This window comes from Oncorhynchus nerka, unplaced genomic scaffold (genome assembly GCF_034236695.1).
Source record: "Oncorhynchus nerka isolate Pitt River unplaced genomic scaffold, Oner_Uvic_2.0 unplaced_scaffold_1003, whole genome shotgun sequence".
In the NCBI taxonomy this organism is placed as follows: domain Eukaryota; kingdom Metazoa; phylum Chordata; class Actinopteri; order Salmoniformes; family Salmonidae; genus Oncorhynchus; species Oncorhynchus nerka.
In genome coordinates, this window is record NW_027040291.1 from 29,036 (window position 1) to 49,920 (window position 20,885).

The following is a 20,885-nucleotide window of genomic DNA, read 5'->3' on the forward strand; positions in this document are numbered from 1 at the left end:
CTCAGCTGTTCTAGTGGTCTGAGACAGGTGTTAGATTACTCAGCTGTTCTAGAGGTCTGAGACAGGTGTTAGATTACCTAGCTGTTCTAGTGGTCTGTGACAGGTGTTAGATTAGCGTTTTCAACGTTAATAACAATTATTTTTTACATTTGACCGTGTAAAACCTAGCAGTACTACTGATTTCACTGAGAGTGAGGCAGATATATATTATTACTGTGTAAAACCTAGCAGTACTACTGATTTCTCTGAAAGTGAGGCAGATATATATTATTACTGTATAAAACCTAGCAGTACTACTGATTTCTCTGAGAGTGAGGCAGATATATATTATTACTGTGTAAAACCTAGCAGTACTACTGATTTCTCTGAGTATGAGGCAGATATATATTATTACTGTATAAAACCTAGCAGTACTACTGATTTCTCTGAGAGTGGGGCAGATATATATTATTACTGTGTAAAACCTAGATATATATTATTACTGTATAAAACCTAGATATATATTATTACTGTATAAAACCTAGCAGTACTACTGATTTCTCTGAGAGTGAGGCAGATATATATTATTACTGTGTAAAACCTAGCAGTACTACTGATTCCTCTGAGAGTGAGGCAGATATATATTATTACTGTATAAAACCAGCAGTACTACTGATTTCTCTGAGAGTGAGGCAGATATATATTATTACTGTGTAAAACCTAGCAGTACTACTGATTTCTCTGAGTATGAGGCAGATATATATTATTACTGTATAAAACCTAGCAGTACTACTGATTTCACTGAGAGTGGGGCAGATATATATTATTACTGTATAAAACCTAGCAGTACTACTGATTTCTCTGAGAGTGGGGCAGATATATATTATTACTGTGTAAAACCTAGATATATATTATTACTGTATAAAACCTAGATATATATTATTACTGTGTAAAACCTAGCAGTACTACTGATTTCTCTGAGAGTGAGGCAGATATATATTATTACTGTGTAAAACCTAGCAGTACTACTGATTCCTCTGAGAGTGAGGCAGATATATATTATTACTGTATAAAACCAGCAGTACTACTGATTTCTCTGAGAGTGAGGCAGATATATATTATTACTGTGTAAAACCTAGCAGTACTACTGATTCCTCTGAGAGTGAGGCAGATATATATTATTACTGTATAAAACCAGCAGTACTACTGATTCCTCTGAGAGTGAGGCAGATATATATTATTACTGTATAAAACCAGCAGTACTACTGATTCCTCTGAGAGTGAAGCAGATATATGGCATTTTGCAAAAAAACGTGATTGTTTCTCTGAAATGAAACCATGAAGTGATATATTTTAATCAAATACTTGTCTGTCATTGAACAACCCCATGCTATGATTAGATAGTGAAAAAACACACCAATCTCTTTCAAATTGTCTTTCAGAAATAAAAGCTAATTTACAAACGTTTCTAAAAAGTGATATATAGTTTTTGGAATGAAACTCTTCTTCTGTTTCCCCATCTGAGCTCAGAGTAGATGAGAGATGTAATGTTTGTCTCTGTTGTGTTGAAGACCAATCAAGCAGGAGAGACCAGCCTCCCCTGTTCCCAGCTGTGTGTCCATGAAGAGTGACTGGTCTATGGATCGTCCTATATACTTTAGAGAGGGAGACTTTTCTACTGAACAAAGGTAAGAAGAACTCATGGGTCCTGGTCAGTGAGTTAAACAACACTGTCTCTAGTTATTTCTCCTCCCATTTTCCCATTTATTGTTGTTGTTTTCATAATCCATAGGCTAATAATTTTGTCTATTTTCATAGTCCTAAAACAATATGAAACAAACACAACATTCCCTCCCTCACTGTGTGTTCAGATGTTGAAGCACGGCTAGGAAAAACTCCCTAGAAAGGCAGGAACCTAGGAAGAAACCTTGAAAGGAACCAGGCTCCTAGGGGTGGCCAGTCCTCTTCTGGCTGTACTGGGTAGAGAGGAACCAGGCTATGAGGGGTGGCCAGTCCTCTTCTGGCTGTACTGGGTAGAGAGGAACCAGGCTATGAGGGGTGGCCAGTCCTCTTCTAGCTGTACTGGGTAGAGAGGAACCAGGCTCTGAGGGGTGGCCAGTCCTCTTCTGGCTGTACTGAGTAGAGAGGAACCAGGCTCTGAGGGTGGCCAGTCCTCTTCTGGCTGTACTGAGTAGAGAGGAACCAGGCTCTGAGGGTGGCTAGTCCTCTTCTGGCTGTGCCGGGTAGAGAGGAACCAGGCTACGAGGGGTGGCCAGTCCTCTTCTGGCTGTACAGAGTAGAGAGGAACCAGGCTCTGAGGCGTGGCCAGTCCTCTTCTGGCTGTACTGGGTAGAGTGGAACCAGGCTCTGAGGGGTGACCAGTCCTCTACTGGCTGTACTGGGTAGACCAGAAGAAACAGGCTCTGAGGGGTGGCCAGTCCTCTTCTGCCTGTGCTGGGGGGAGATAATGAGAGTACATGGCCATTAAGGCCAGATCGTTCTTCAAGATGTTCATAGATGACCAGCAGGGACAAATTATAATCACAGTGGTTATAGAGGGTCAACAGGTCAGCAACTCAGGAGTAAATGTCAGGTTGCTTTTCATAGCCGAGAATTCAGAGGTCGAGACAGCAGGTGTGAGTGAGAGAGTGTGAGAGAGAGAAAGTGAGAGGCGTGAGAGAGAGAGTGAGAGAGTGCAAGAGTGTGAGAGAGAATGAGAGTGAATGTGAGTGTAAGAGAGAGAGAGAGAGAGAGTGTAAGAGAGAGTGAGAGAGAGAGAGAGTGTAAGAGAGTGAGAGTGAATGTGAGTGAGAGAGAGAGAGAGAGAGTGTAAGAGAGAGTGAGAGAGAGAGAGAGAAAGAGAGAGACAAAACAGCATGTTCGGGACAAGATAGCATGTCCGGTGAACAGGTCAGGGTTCCATTGCCTCAGGCAGACCAGTAGAAAGGGATCAGCAGCACGACAAGGTTTCACGTCTGGTTGAGCATGTATCGATACTGATATGATGGAAAGAAAGGGAACACTGCTCTCGGATCAGTTTCTCAATTCAAATATTTCCTCACCATTATCATTATTGCACAATACTGATGATGGATCAGCTCCTCGAGAAACACTATCACCTATTGCTGCAAATATCTACTCAGCCTATTCTAATGTTTATCCAATAAAAATGCACACCAGATTTGGCACATAATTGTGTTCATGGAAGGCTTCACATCATGAAATATATTGAGACAAATTATAGACAGTAGTCTACAAGTAGCAAAATATAAGTCAATATATTGAACATAAAATGTTTTTCAATTTGATTGAAATTGGACTATAGCTGTTTATATTTTAATGCAGTTTCCGTTGTGAAGCATCCTTTTATGCTGCTTGTTTCTGTCAATTGCAAAGACATTGTCAACTTTGTTCTGAATTCATCTGTGGTCACAGAGAGACTGATAAACCATGTGATTCTATGTTTATCTGAGATCTTCTGTGTACTGTCGTGGAGAATTGTATCAGAAATATAACACTCTTAAAATAACTTGTGAATTCAATATACAATTTAATACAAAGTAGCAAAACTGAGCCCCTCCATGGAAAGACCTTATCACAAACATAACAGGGCTGAGCCCCTCCATGGAAGGACCTTATCACTAACATAACAGGGCTGAGCCCCTCCATGGAAGGACCTTATCACAAACATAACAGGGCCTCCATGGAATGACCCTATCACTAACATAACAGGGCTGAGCCCCTCCATGGAAGGACCTTATCACTAACATAACAGGGCTGAGCCCCTCCATGGAAGGACCTTATCACAAACATAACAGGGCTGAGCCCCTCCATGGAAGGACCTTATCACTAACATAACAGGGCTGAGCCCCTCCATGGAAGGACCTTATCACTAACATAACAGGGCTGAGCCCCTCCATGGAAGGACCTTATCACAAACATAACAGGGCTGAGCCCCTCCATGGAAGGACCTTATCACAAACATAACAGGGCCTCCATGGAATGACCCTATCACTAACATAACAGGGCTGAGCCCCTCCATGGAAGGACCTTATCACTAACATAACAGGGCTGAGCCCCTCCATGGAAGGACCTTATCACTAACATAACAGGGCTGAGCCCCTCCATGGAAGGACCTTATCACAAACATAACAGGGCTGAGCCCCTCCATGGAAGGACCTTATCACAAACATAACAGGGCCTCCATGGAATGACCCTATCACTAACATAACAGGGCTGAGCCCCTCCATGGAAGGACCCTATCACTAACATAACAGGGCTGAGCCCCTCCATGGAAGGACCTTATCACTAACATAACAGGGCCTCCATGGAAGGACCTTATCACAAACATAACAGGGCTGAGCCCCTCCATGGAAGGACCTTATCACTAACATAACAGGGCTGAGCCCCTCCATGGAAGGACCTTATCACTAACATAACAGGGCTGAGCCCCTCCATGGAAGAGTATAGTCTGGGTGTCATATGGTCTGATGTACTCTTTCAAACATAGAGTATAGTCTGGGTGTCATATGGCCTGATGTACTCTTTCAAACATAGAGTATAGTCTGGGTGTCATATGGTCTGATGTTCTCTTTCAAACATAGAGTATAGTCTGGGTGTCGTATGGTCTGATGTACTCTTTCAAACATAGAGTATAGTCTGGGTGTCGTATGGTCTGATGTACTCTTTCAAACATATAGTATAGTCTGGGTGTCATATGGTCTGATGTACTCTTTCAAACATAGAGTATAGTCTGGGTGTCATATGGTCTGATGTACTCTTTCAAACAGAGTATAGTCTGGGTGTCATAGGGTCTGATGTACTCTTTCAAACATAGAGTATAGTCTGGGTGTCATATGGTCTGATGTACTCTTTCAAACATAGAGTATAGTCTGGGTGTCGTATGGCCTGGGTGTCATCTTCTCTGTGCAGGTCCTTGCTACTTCAGCCTGGCAACTAGACCTATTTATATGTAATGCTTTTGCTCTCCTTAATGGTTTGCTCCTACACCACGAGGCTACCTGCCGCCCCAAAATAAGATGTAGGCCTATCAGGGGCTATTAGTTAGTTTTCAGGCCTTGTGGGCGGGTTTTGAGTAGTCATTGGGCTAGAAAAAGTAATTGAATGAAATCACCTGACTGTTTGGATGTGACTGTCAGTAAATGTTTTATTTCTAAAAGATAAAAGATAATGAATAAAAGAGAACAATTGACATTCAATAATTATTTGTCAACATGTTGGATCTCTGTTTAGTTGTCACTGTGTTAACCACAACCAACATGTTGGATCTCTGTTTAGTTGTCATTGTGTTAACCACAACCAACATGTTGGATCTCTGTTTAGTTGTCACTGTGTTAACCACAACCAACATGTTGGATCTCTGTTTAGTTGTCACTGTGTTAACCACAACCAACATGTTGGATCTCTGTTTAGTTGTCACTGTGTTAACCACAACCAACATGTTGGATCTCTGTTTAGTTGTCACTGTGTTAACCACAACCAACATGCTGGATCTCTGTTTAGTTGTCACTGTGTTAACCACAACCAACATGTTGGATCTCTGTTTAGTTGTGACTGTGTTAACCACAACCAACATGTTGGATCTCTGTTTAGTTGTGACTGTGTTAACCACAACCAACATGATGGATCTCTGTTTAGTTGTCACTGTGTTAACCACAACCAACATGTTGGATCTCTGTTTAGTTGTCACTGTGTTAACCACAACCAACATGTTGGATCTCTGTTTAGTTGTCACTGTGTTAACCACAACCAACATGTTGGATCTCTGTTTAGTTGTCACTGTGTTAACCACAACCAACATGTTGGATCTCTGTTTAGTTGTGACTGTGTTAACCACAACCAACATGTTGGATCTCTGTTTAGTTGTCACTGTGTTAACCACAACCAACATGTTGGATCTCTGTTTAGTTGTCACTGTGTTAATAACCACAACCAACATGTTGGATCTCTGTTTAGTTGTCACTGTGTTAATAACCACAACCAACATGTTGGATCTCTGTTTAGTTGTCACTGTGTTAATAACCACAACCAACATGCTGGATCTCTGTTTAGTTGTCACTGTGTTAATAACCACAACCAACATGCTGGATCTCTGTTTAGTTGTCACTGTGTTAACCACAACCAACATGTTGGATCTCTGTTTAGTTGTCACTGTGTTAACCAGAACCAACATGTTGGATCTCTGGTTAGTTGTCACTGTGTTAATAACCACAACCAACATGATGGATCTCTGTTTAGTTGTCACTGTGTTAACCACAACCAACATGTTGGATCTCTGTTTAGTTGTCACTGTGTTAATAACCACAACCAACATGTTGGATCTCTGTTTAGTTGTCACTGTGTTAACCACAACCAACATGTTGGATCTCTGTTTAGTTGTCACTGTGTTAACCACAACCAACATGTTGGATCTCTGTTTAGTTGTCACTGTGTTAACCACAACCAACATGTTGGATCTCTGTTTAGTTATCACTGTGTTAACCACAACCAACATGTTGGATCTCTGTTTAGTTGTCACTGTGTTAACCACAACCAACATGTTGGATCTCTGTTTAGTTGTCACTGTGTTAACCACAACCAACATGCTGGATCTCTGTTTAGTTGTTACTGTGTTAACCACAACCAACATGTTGGATCTCTGTTTAGTTGTCACTGTGTTAACCACAACCAACATGCTGGATCTCTGTTTAGGGGTCAGTTCTCTAAAACGAGACTCTCTGGGGAACATGACATGTTATTTATCAGACAGTATTGCTCAGGGGAACCTTGTCTGTAAAATATTGTTGTTCTAAGATTTTAATTCATGGATTTTTGTGTATGAATTTTTGTTTTTCAAAACGCGATATAGCTGGAATGGAATGTTTGTATCCTGTATATTAGACTGTGATATGTGGTTGTCTCACCAGCACACACACACACACACACATACATACACATATACACACACACACACACACACACACATACACACACACACACATACACACACACACACACACACATACACACACACACACACACACACCTCTATAAAATGTTAGCATGACACAATCATTGAGCCTCTTAATTATGATCTAATATGTTGGCAGCAAAACTTTATAGTGTTTATTCTGATCGTTGTTACAAGCTGAATTCTGACAATATATCCGTTATATCAACACACTCTTCACTCCTGTTGAAACCAGAAAGGGTTCTATCTTCCTACAATATACAGAACCACTAGAGTCCTATATAGAACCCTTTATAGGAGGTTAGGAAGTGTCTGAGTAAACAGTATATATAGAATATATATAGAACCCTTTATAGGAGGTTAGGAAGTGTCTGAGTATACAGTATATATAGAATATATATAGAACCCTTTATAGGAGGTTAGGAAGTGTCTGAGTATACAGTATATATAGAATATATATAGAACCCTTTATAGGAGGTTAGGAAGTGTCTGAGTATACAGTATATATAGAATATATATAGAACCCTCTATAGGAGGTTAGGAAGTGTCTGAGTATACAGTATATATAGAATATATATAGAACCCTTTATAGGAGGTTAGGAAGTGTCTGAGTATACAGTATATATATAATATATATAGAACCCTCTATAGGAGGTTAGGAAGTGTCTGAGTATACAGTATATATATAATATATATAGAACCCTTTATAGGAGGTTAGGAAGTGTCTGAGTATACAGTATATATAGAATATATATAGAACCCTTTATAGGAGGTTAGGAAGTGTCTGAGTATACAGTATATATAGAATATATATAGAACCCTTTATAGGAGGTTAGGAAGTGTCTGAGTATACAGTATATATAGAATATATATTGGTCAGAACTCTAGAGGTTCTTCTTCCCTGAATTGATCTTCATTATATCCAAACACACTGGTGGTCAGGGAGGCATCTCTTTGTTTGAACGATGGCCCACGTCAACTCTGGCATTACAATACATACATTACAATACAATACAATACAATACAATACAATACAATACATTACAATACAATACATACATTACAATACAATACATTACAATACATTACAATACATTACAATACAATACAATACAATACAATACTTTACAATACATTACAATACATACATTACAATACATTACAATACAATACAATACATTACAATACATTACAATACAATACAATACATTACATTACAATACATTACAATACAATACAATACATTACAATACATTACAATACAATACAATACATTACAATACAATACATTACTATACATTACAATACATTACAATACATACATTACAATACATACATACATTACAATACAATACATTACAATACATTACAATACATTACAATACATACATACATTACAATACATTACAATACAATACATACATACATTACAATACATTACAATACATACATACATTACAATACAATACATTACAATACATTACAATACATTACAATACAATACAATACATTACAATACATTACAATACATTACATTACAATACATTACAATACATACATTACAATACAATACAATACATTACAATACATTACAATACAATACATTACAATACAATACATTACAATACAATACAATACAATACATACATTACAATACATACAATACATTACAATACATACATTACAATACATACAATACATTACAATACAATACATTACAATACATTACAATACATACATTACAATACATACAATACAATACATTACAATACATTACAATACAATACAATACATTACAATACATACATTACAATACATACATTACAATACAATACATTACAATACATTACATACATTACAATACAATACATTACAATACATTACAATACAATACATTACATTACAATACAATACATTACAATACAATACATACATTACAATACAATACATTACAATACATTACAATACATACATTACAATACATACAATACATTACAATACATTACAATACAATACATTACATTACAATACAATACATTACAATACAATACATACATTACAATACATTACAATACATTACAATACAATACATTACAATACAATACATTACAATACAATACATTACAATACATTACAATACATTACAATACAATACAATACATTACAATACAATACATTACATTACAATACAATACATTACAATACATTACAATACATACATTACAATACATACATTACAATACATTACAATACAATACAATACCATACAATACAATACATTACAATACATTACAATACAATACAATACATACATTACAATACATACATTACATTACAATACAATACAATACATTACAATACAATACATTACAATACATACATTACAATACATTACAATACAATACAATACAATACAATACATTACAATACATTACAATACAATACAATACATACATTACAATACATACATTACATTACAATACAATACATTACAATACAATACATTACAATACATACATTACAATACATTACATTACATTACAATACAATACATTACAATACAATACATTACAATACATACATTACAATGCATACATTACAATACAATACAATACAATACAATACATACATTACAATACATACATTACAATACATTACAATACAATACAATACATTACAATACATACATTACAATACATTACAATACAATACATTACAATACAATACAATACATTACAATACAATACAATACATACATTACAATACATTACATTACATTACAATACAATACATTACAATACAATACATTACAATACATACATTACAATACATACATTACAATACAATACAATACATTACAATACATACATTACAATACATACATTACAATACAATACAATACAATACAATACATTACAATACACTACAATACAATACAATACAATACATACATTACAATACAATACAATACAATACAATACAATACAATATAATACATACATTACATTACATTACAATACAATACAATACATTACAATACAATACATTACAATACATACATTACAATACAATACAATACAATACATTACAATACAATACAATACAATACAATACAATACATACATTACAATACATACATTACATTACAATACAATACAATACAATACATTACATTACAATACAATACAATACAATACAATACAATACATTACAATACAATACAATACAATACAATACAATACAATACATTACAATACATACATTACAATACATACATTACAATACAATACAATACAATACATTACATTACAATACAATACAATACAATACATACATTACAATACATTACAATACAATACAATACAATACAATACAATACATTACATTACAATACAATACATACATTACAATACATTACAATACAATACAATACAATACAATACATTACATTACAATACATTACAATACATACAATACATACATTACAATACAATACATACATTACAATACAATACATTACAATACATTACAATACAATACAATACATTACATTACAATACATTACAATACAATACATACATTACAATACAATACATTACAATACAATACAATACATTACATTACAATACAATACATTACATTACAATACATTACAATACAATACAATACAATACATTACAATACAATACATTACAATACAATACATTACATTACAATACAATACATTACAATACAATACATACATTACAATACAATACATTACAATACAATACAATACATTACAATACAATACAATACATTACAATACAATACATTACAATACAATACATACATTACAATACAATACATTACAATACAATACATACATTACAATACAATACATACATTACAATACAATACAATACAATACAATACAATACATTACAATACAATACAATACAATACATACATTACAATACAATACAATACATTACAATACAATACATACATTACAATACAATACATACATTACAATACAATGCAATACAATACAATACAATACATTACAATACAATACAATACAATACATACATTACAATACATTACAATACAATACATACATTACAATACATTACAATACATACAATACATACATTACAATACAATACATACATTACAATACAATACATTACAATACATTACAATACAATACATTACATTACAATACAATACATTACAATACAATACATACATTACAATACAATACAATACATTACATTACAATACATTACAATACAATACATTACAATACAATACAATACAATACATTACAATACAATACATTACAATACAATACAATACATTACATTACAATACAATACATACATTACAATACAATACAATACATTACATTACAATACAATACATTACAATACAATACATACATTACAATACAATACAATACATTACATTACAATACATTACAATACAATACATTACAATACAATACAATACAATACAATACATTACATTACAATACAATACATTACATTACAATACAATACAATACATTACATTACAATACAATACATACATTACAATACAATACATTACAATACATACATTACAATACAATACATACATTACAATACAATACATTACAATACATTACAATACAATACATACATTACAATACAATACAATAAATTACAATACAATACATTACAATACAATACATTACAATACAATACATACATTACAATACAATACATTACAATACATACATTACAATACAATACATACATTACAATACAATACATTACAATACATTACAATACAATACATACATTACAATACAATACAATACATTACAATACATTACAATACAATACAATACAATACAATACATTACAATACAATACAATACAATACATTACAATACAATACATACATTACAATACATACATTACAATACAATACATTACATACATTACAATACAATACAATACATTACATTACAATACAATACATTACAATACAATACATACATTACAATACATACATTACAATACAATACATTACATACATTACAATACAATACAATACATTACAATACAATACATTACAATACATTACAATACATTACAATACATACATTACAATACATACATTACAATACATTACATTACATTACAATATATTACAATACATTACAATACAATACATTACAATACATTACAATACATTACAATACAATACAATACATACATTACAATACATTACATTACATTACAATATATTACAATACATTACAATACAATACATACATTACATTTACATTTAAGTCATTTAGCAGACATACTCTTATCCACAATTACGACTTACAAATTGGTGCGTTCACATTATGACATCCAGTACAGCCACTTTACAATAGTGCATCTAAATCTTTTACAGGGGGTAGAAGGATTACATTACAATACAATACATTAAATTATCTTAATACATTTTGCTGAATAATTACAATACAATGTAACTCCTAGTGTTTGCCTGTACTATGGCAAACTAGATAAACAATTAAATAATGAATTGACAATTAATTAAAGTGTTTCAGTAATGATAATACATTAAAATAATTAATATTTCGGTAATGACATACATTTTTTGACAAGAAGTTTTAAAAACATAACGATTATGCAATTAGCATTTACCTATGAACTAAAAGGGTCAATAAAGAATTGTTCTGAAGTATGAGGAATGGGGTATGAGCTTCAAGTACAAATAATCAAGGATAACAAATAATCCAAGATAGGAGACTTAAACATCAAGATAAAATGAATTAAAATACATTCACAATGTTGGACAATGGTTGTGAATACAATACATGTAACCCATATTACCGCCACACCTGCAGTCACGAGTCATGAAGGCAGTCAAATTCCACGTGACCGTAAAGTCACTGCAATTAGGCTTCTCCAAGCTCCCATGCTGCTGACGGTACCTTACCAAACTTGCTAACGGCCTGGTACTCAGCACTCTATTGTCCCTCCAATCATTCCGACATCAATGCAAATGTGATAGAAAATCGAATAAAAGAGCCCATGAGCTCATGTTGCACAACATTTCTTGTAGCCTGTGAGAAAGACCCGATCACGTGATGGAGAGCCATGTGAGTGAGAGGTGCTCCGGAGCGCGCAGCACCCAGGGAGAAGGGCACAACCGCCACTGGCCGCAAAATGTTTTTTTTTTAGGGTGTATTACAGCCACAGAAAGGGGATGCCGCCGTGAAATTTTAGGCATTATCAAGTGCTTGTCAAATTGTGAATAAGAGACTGATAGATTATGTACAGCCTGCGCAAAAAACAAAGCAGGGCTCATACCTTTACAATACATTACAATACAATACATACATTACAATACAATACATTACAATACATTACAATACATTACAATACAATACATTACATTACAATACAATACAAAACAATACATTACAATACATACATTACAATACATACATTACAATACAATACAATACAATACAATACAATACATTACAATACAATACAATACAATGCAATACATTACAATACATTACAATACAATACAATACATACATTACAATACATACATTACAATACAATACAATACATACATTACAATACATACATTACATTACAATACAATACAATACATTACAATACATTACAATACAATACAATACATACATTACAATACATACATTACATTACAATACAATACATTACAATACAATACATTACAATACATACATTACAATACATTACAATACAATACAATACATTACAATACAATACAATACATTACAATACATTACAATACAATACAATACATACATTACATTACAATACATACATTACATTACAATACAATACATTACAATACAATACATTACAATACATACATTACAATACATTACATTACATTACAATACAATACATTACAATACAATACATTACAATACATACATTACAATACATACATTACAATACAATACAATACAATACAATACAATACATACATTACAATACAATACAATACAATACATTACAATACAATACAATACAATACAATACAATACATACATTACATTACATTACAATACATACATTACAATACAATACATTACAATACAATACAATACATTACAATACATACATTACAATACAATACAATACAATACATTACAATACAATACAATACAATACAATACAATACATACATTACAATACAATACAATACAATACAATACAATACATACATTACATTACATTACAATACATACATTACAATACAATACAATACATTACAATACAATACAATACATTACATTACAATACAATACATTACAATACAATACATACATTACAATACATACATTACAATACAATACATTACATACATTACAATACATACAATACATTACAATACAATACATTACAATACATTACAATACATTACAATACATACATTACAATACATACATTACAATACATTACATTACATTACAATACATTACAATACATTACAATACATTACAATACAATACAATACATTACAATACAATACATTACATTACAATACATTACAATACAATACATTACAATACATACATTACAATACATACATTACAATACAATACAATACAATACATTACAATACAATACAATACATACATTACAATACATACATTACAATACAATACATTACAATACATACATTACAATACAATACAATACAATACAATACATTACAATACAATACATTACAATACATTACAATACAATACATTACATTACAATACATTACAATACAATACATACATTACAATACAATACATTACAATACATTACAATACATTACAATACAATACATTACAATACAATACATTACATTACAATACAATACATTACAATACATTACAATACATACATTACAATACATACATTACAATACAATACAATACAATACATACATTACAATACAATACATTACAATACATTACATTACATTACAATATATTACAATACATTACAATACAATACAATACATACATTACAATACATTACAATACATTACAATACAATACAATACATTACAATACAATACATACATTACAATACAATACATTACAATACATTACAATACATTACAATACAATACAATACATTACAATACAATACATTACATTACAATACAATACATTACAATACAATACATTACAATACATACATTACAATACATACATTACAATACAATACAATACAATACAATACATTACAATACAATACAATACAATACATACATTACAATACATACATTACATTACAATACAATACAATACATTACAATACAATACATTACAATACAATACAATACAATACAATACAATACATTACAATACAATACAATACAATACAATACATACATTACATTACATTACATTACAATACATACATTACAATACAATACAATACAATACATTACAATACATACATTACAATACAATACAATACATACATACAATTCAACGTTGAGCAAACATGTCTCTTCTGCTCCGTTCTTAACCCCTCCTCTCTTCACTAGATGGACAGTAACTTTAGTGTTTAACCCCTCCTCTCTTCACTAGATGGACAGTAACTTTAGTGTTTAACCCCTCCTCTCTTCACTAGATGGACAGTAACTTTAGTGTTTTACCCCTCCTCTCTTCACTAGATGGACGGTAACTTTAGTGTTTAACCCCTCCTCTCTTCACTAGATGGACAGTAACTTTAGTGTTTAACCCCTCCTCTCTTCACTAGATGGACGGTAACTTTAGTGTTTAACCCCTCCTCTCTTCACTAGATGGACAGTAACTTTAGTGTTTAACCCCTCCTCTCTTCACTAGATGGACGGTAACTTTAGTGTTTAACCCCTCCTCTCTTCACTAGATGGACGGTAACTTTAGTGTTTAACCCCTCCTCTCTTCACTAGATTAACTTTAGTGTTTAACCCCTCCTCTCTTCACTAGATGGACGGTAAACTTTAGTGTTTAACCCCTCTCTGTCCAAGGACCAAACTTTTGAATATTATTTTCGGTGCACCTCAAGTAGGCTGGAAACATGACATTTACAACGTTTTTTTTCTGATAACTAGTTCATTGCATCCGCCATGGAGCCCAGTTTCATAACATTATGTTATGTTATATAGTAATCGCTACAAAACAGGCCTTATTTTAGGTCATTCTTCTCCCTGCCAGCTCCTATTAGTTCTATTGAGCTCCGTGGAATCAACTCACCTTCTGAACGTTCTATTCCCAGCTCATTGTTCTGCGTCACAATGGAGGCTTCACTATTGTATCAATGACACCTGCTGGCATTAAGCTTGAACGCTGACGTCAGGTTACTTATTATTAACAGGGTTACAGCTACTTGGTGAACGTGATCACTGTTCGCCTGGATACACGTTGTGGTGACCCACAGTGCTAAACCTTAAATCTTTTCTGGTCATGGTTAACCATATTTGTTTTCAGAAAAAGGTATACCACCTAACTAAAACGAATGTCCCTGTCCTCTTTTTCAAGATAAGGCCAATTTAAACAGCCAGAAGACATTTTTTAAATTAAGAAACATCACTTTTTTGATGACTTGTTTCTAAATGGCTGCTGGGTAATTTGATAAGCATCGAAATGTTCGTTCGTGGACATCGGATTGAGTGAAAGCTGCGCAGTTTCACTGAGTTAGAAAACAAATGGACAGGTCTAGCTAGTTGATTTGTAGATCTGAAGCAGTTGCTACCTCAGATTATGAGCCTAGCAGGTGTCGTGAATGAGATATGTAGTACCCACAGAAGGCCACAGGGAGGAGCAAGAGACCTATAAACCCATACTGTTTTTTACCTTAAAAACCCTGAACCTAACAATCAATCAAATGTATTTATAAAGCCCTTTTTACATCAGCAGATGTCACAAAGAGCTCTACAGAAACTCTATAATCAATTTTATCCTTAATCCCTAACCATACGTGTTACCCAGAGAAGGCCACAGTCCATACTGTTTCTTTTTTTATAAAGCCCTTTTTACATCAGCATCTACATCAGTATGACCTATTTTAGCATTAACATTAACCCAAATTATTTTAGAAACTGTTTTAGTAATAATATTATGTTAGTAAATACCATTATAGTACCAAATAGCACTGATTATTTTGTTAATCAAAACCTGTCTCAGCATCTTGCTGTTTTTGTTTTGTTATTTTATTATATTTATTATTTCAAAGCAGAACACTTGATCAACAAGACACATCTGTTTTATTTTTCAAATGTGGTTTGAACTGTGTGACCAAGTAACCTCTATGTGAAAGTCCAGTAATTGGCTTGGGAAAGATGGGGCAGGTTAGAGATCTAAGGAATTAACCAAAAAAATACACTTTATTTCTCAGCTGCCCCACCAACGTCTGTATGTGAATTAATAACTTTTAATTGCAAAATGTCCAATAGATGGAAGCATATGAACACAAAGCATCAGTTATAGGCTACAAGCAGCAATATGATGGACCATGAAGCATCAGTTATAGGCTACAAGCAGCAATAGACCATGAAGCATCAGTTATAGGCTACAAGCAGCAATAGACCATGAAGCATCAGTTATAGGCTACGAGCAGCAATATGATGGACCATGAAGCATCAGTTATAGTCTACAAGCAGCAATATGATGGACCATGAAGCATCAGTTATAGGCTACAAGCAGCAATATGATGGACCACTAAGCATCAGTTATAGGCTACAAGCAGCAATATGATGGACCATGAAGCATCAGTTATAGTCTACAAGCAGCAATATGATGGACATACAATAGCATGCAACCACAGACTATGTGGTTTTCTAAAATGGTTTTCTAAAATGGTCTCATTACTTTAGTTAGCTGTATATCTCCTATTAGGGCTGTGTTGCTTTTGGGAGAGAAAAACAAGTGACTATAGCAGGTATTGAATCCCAGGTAAATAATCACTAGTCAAAACCTCAACCTTAGTATACATTCATTATAAAAATCACCTTAATATCTGATATTGTTTATAAACAACCTCGGAATAGAAAAGACAGAGTGGGACTTCCAGCCCGTCAATAAATGACATCATGCAACCCAGCAGTTAGCAAATAGCACATTTTACACATGGATTCAAACCAGCCACCTTTAGGCCACAGGTCCAACTCCTTAGCCACTGGGTGAAAACCTGAGTTAATCTTGGGGAATAAGCCTGATACATGGTATCACTTGTTATTCATAATTATTACACATAAATCATTGCCAAAAGCACAAGACATATATTATTAATGGATTGATCATATCAAATATCAAAACATTATTTTTATCTGCTCCAAAACAATTACATGTTGTGCAGAAACCACTGACTCACTGCATTATTCTATAGTATTATCAAGACACCTGCTGTTAACTCTTAACTACTTAGGACACCTGCTGTTAACTCTTAACTACTTAGGACACCTGCTGTTAACTCATAACTACTTAGGACACCTGCTGTTAACTCTTAACTACTTAGGACACCTGCTGTTAACTCATAACTACTTAGGACACCTGCTGTTAACTCATAACTACTTAGGACAGCTCACGAGGTGTCATAAATTTCTGCCAACTAGGTGGGACTAGAGACTTCATAAATAGCTTTAATTTATACCCATAAGTGTAAAATGTCTTTATTCTCAGCACTTATACGACCAATTTTCTCCTCTGAGACACTTTGGCGATATGGACCCAGATCTCAAAATATTGTTATAAAAAAACATAGAATGTTTGTTTTACATAATAATAAATAATTCATATTACTAATGTAACCCACTGTAAAGACTGGGTTCAGTTGATTGTGTTGCACTGCTCATGTCCGCGTTCTGGAACTGTCCGCGTCCCCGTACAGAACCGTCCGCGTCCCCGTACAGAACCGTCCGCGTCCCCGTACAGAACTGTCCGCGTCCACGTTCGGTGTGGCGCCAAGGATATTGTCCGGTTACGCGCAGAGTGGACTGAGGTGATCTTGGGGAATAACGACGGTGTTTGTTACAGTGTTGAGACACCGAAGTTTACTGTTCAATTTGCTTTTTTCTTTACGGTCGGGGACAGTATGAGTGTAGCCAGATCCTTTTCACTCTCTATCCTTGTTTCAATTTGTGTTTCACCGGATTCATCATCGAGACGAGGGACAGACGAACGACCTGCTAACTAACCAGCAGCATCCTAGTTATCCTAGCTAGTCGGTACAGCTCGGTAAGTTAGCTAGCTACTCTACCAGCAGCATCCTAGTTATCCTAGCTAATCGGTACAGCTCGGTAAGCTAGTTTGCTACTCTACCAGCAGCATCCTAGTTACCATAGCTACCACTACATCATCACCGGCTCCCCGGTTGTTTCTTCCACCTGTTAAATCCCGGTGAGGCTTCTCCCTCTCTCGTTGACGGATGCTGGCTACCTCTGTCCGGTTCTCCTCTCTTCACTAGATGGACGGTAACTTTAGTGTTTAAACCTCTGTGTCCAAGGACCGAACTTTTGAATATTATTTTCAGGGCGCCTCAATAGCAGGTATTGAACCCCGGGTAAATAATCACTAGTCAGAACTTCAACCTCAGTATACATTCATTATAAAAATCATCTTAATATCTGATATTGTGAGTAAACAACCTCGAGAGTGCGTCTTCCAGCCCTCCAATAAATCACATCATTCAAACCCTCCCGGTTAGTAAATGTACCTCAACATCCCCCGGAGAAGGCAGAGTAACGACACCAGCCTTTTAGCGGGGCTGACAGACTGACTACAACGCTCGCGACGCTAAATGAATTTCGTCATTTTAAATGACACACTGCTCGCGCGCGTTAACGTCTGTAAGTCAGTTCTATTTGTGACGCAGAATGAAGCGATAAATAGCTTTTTGGAATGAAACTCTTATGTTTCCCCATCTGAGCTCAGAGTAGATGAGAGATGTAATGTTTGTCTCTGTTGTGTTGAAGCCCAATCAAGCAGGAGAGACCAGCCTCCCCTGTTCCCAGCTGTGTGTCCATGAAGAGTGACTGGTCTATGGTTCAACCTATAGTGTTTAGAGAGGGAGACTTTTCTACTGAACAAAGGTAAGAAGAACTCATGGGTCCTGGTCAGTGAGTTAAACAACACTGTCTCTAGTCATTTCTCCTCTCCCATTTTCCCATTTATTGTTGTTGTTTTCATAATCCATATGCTAATCCTTTTGTCCATTCTCATAGTCCTAAAACAATTAAACAAACACAACATTCCCTCACTGTGTGTGTGTGTGTGTGTACTCCCTGGATGAGGAGATGTAATCTAATGTTTTGTCCACAGAAACCAACAGGAGAGATCAGAGTCAGAGATTCTCAGTGGTCAGTCTTCCCAGAGTCATCAAACAGACCTGGACTCCATATTCAGTGTATGTGGTCCTGTTATGTACATTTGTTTTTGTTTACCTCAAGTAAAGTTGATCTGTCAATCATTCATTAATGTGTTAATGAGAAAGCATTTATTCTCTTGCTTAACTTATTTACTTAATTTATTCCAGATGCTTGAAGATAAAATTATGACATTTGTGAAGAACGAGCTGAAGATGTTCAAGAGGATTCTTAGTCCAGAACTCCCAGAAGGCTTTGAGAGTCAGAAGCAGGATAAGGAAGTGGTGGATGCTGAAGATGAGAAGCAGGAGAGCAGTGCCAGAGAGGGGGCTCTGAAGATCACACTGCACATCCTGAGGAAAATGAACCAGAAGGAGCTTGCTGACACACTGGAGAAATGTAAGATCTGTCTGCCTCATGTTGAATGCTGTTTTATAACATTTAAAAGCTGTAGCTAAAGTACAGCTAAAGTAGCTGTGTAACTCAATGATATTGTAGCAGCCTTAACACAACACCTAGTGACCTCATCAAGTAGCAG

General features: G+C 34.0%; 1 protein-coding gene across 4 annotated transcripts in view; it reads left to right on the forward strand.

Moving 5' to 3' along the window:
• Positions 1–20,885, forward strand: part of LOC135570257 (NACHT, LRR and PYD domains-containing protein 3-like) — a 41,866-nt gene that overhangs the window by 20,195 nt on the left and 786 nt on the right. For 2 of the 4 annotated variants that reach the window (XM_065016375.1, XM_065016371.1), the window contains 2 exons: positions 20,304–20,388; positions 20,518–20,746. In XM_065016375.1, coding sequence (XP_064872447.1) covers positions 20,304–20,388; positions 20,518–20,746 — 314 coding nt within the window. Of the gene's footprint in view, positions 1–1,550; positions 1,668–19,957; positions 20,075–20,303; positions 20,389–20,517; positions 20,747–20,885 lie in introns of all 4 variants that reach the window. The other 2 variants (XM_065016373.1, XM_065016374.1) reach the window with 2 other exon arrangements.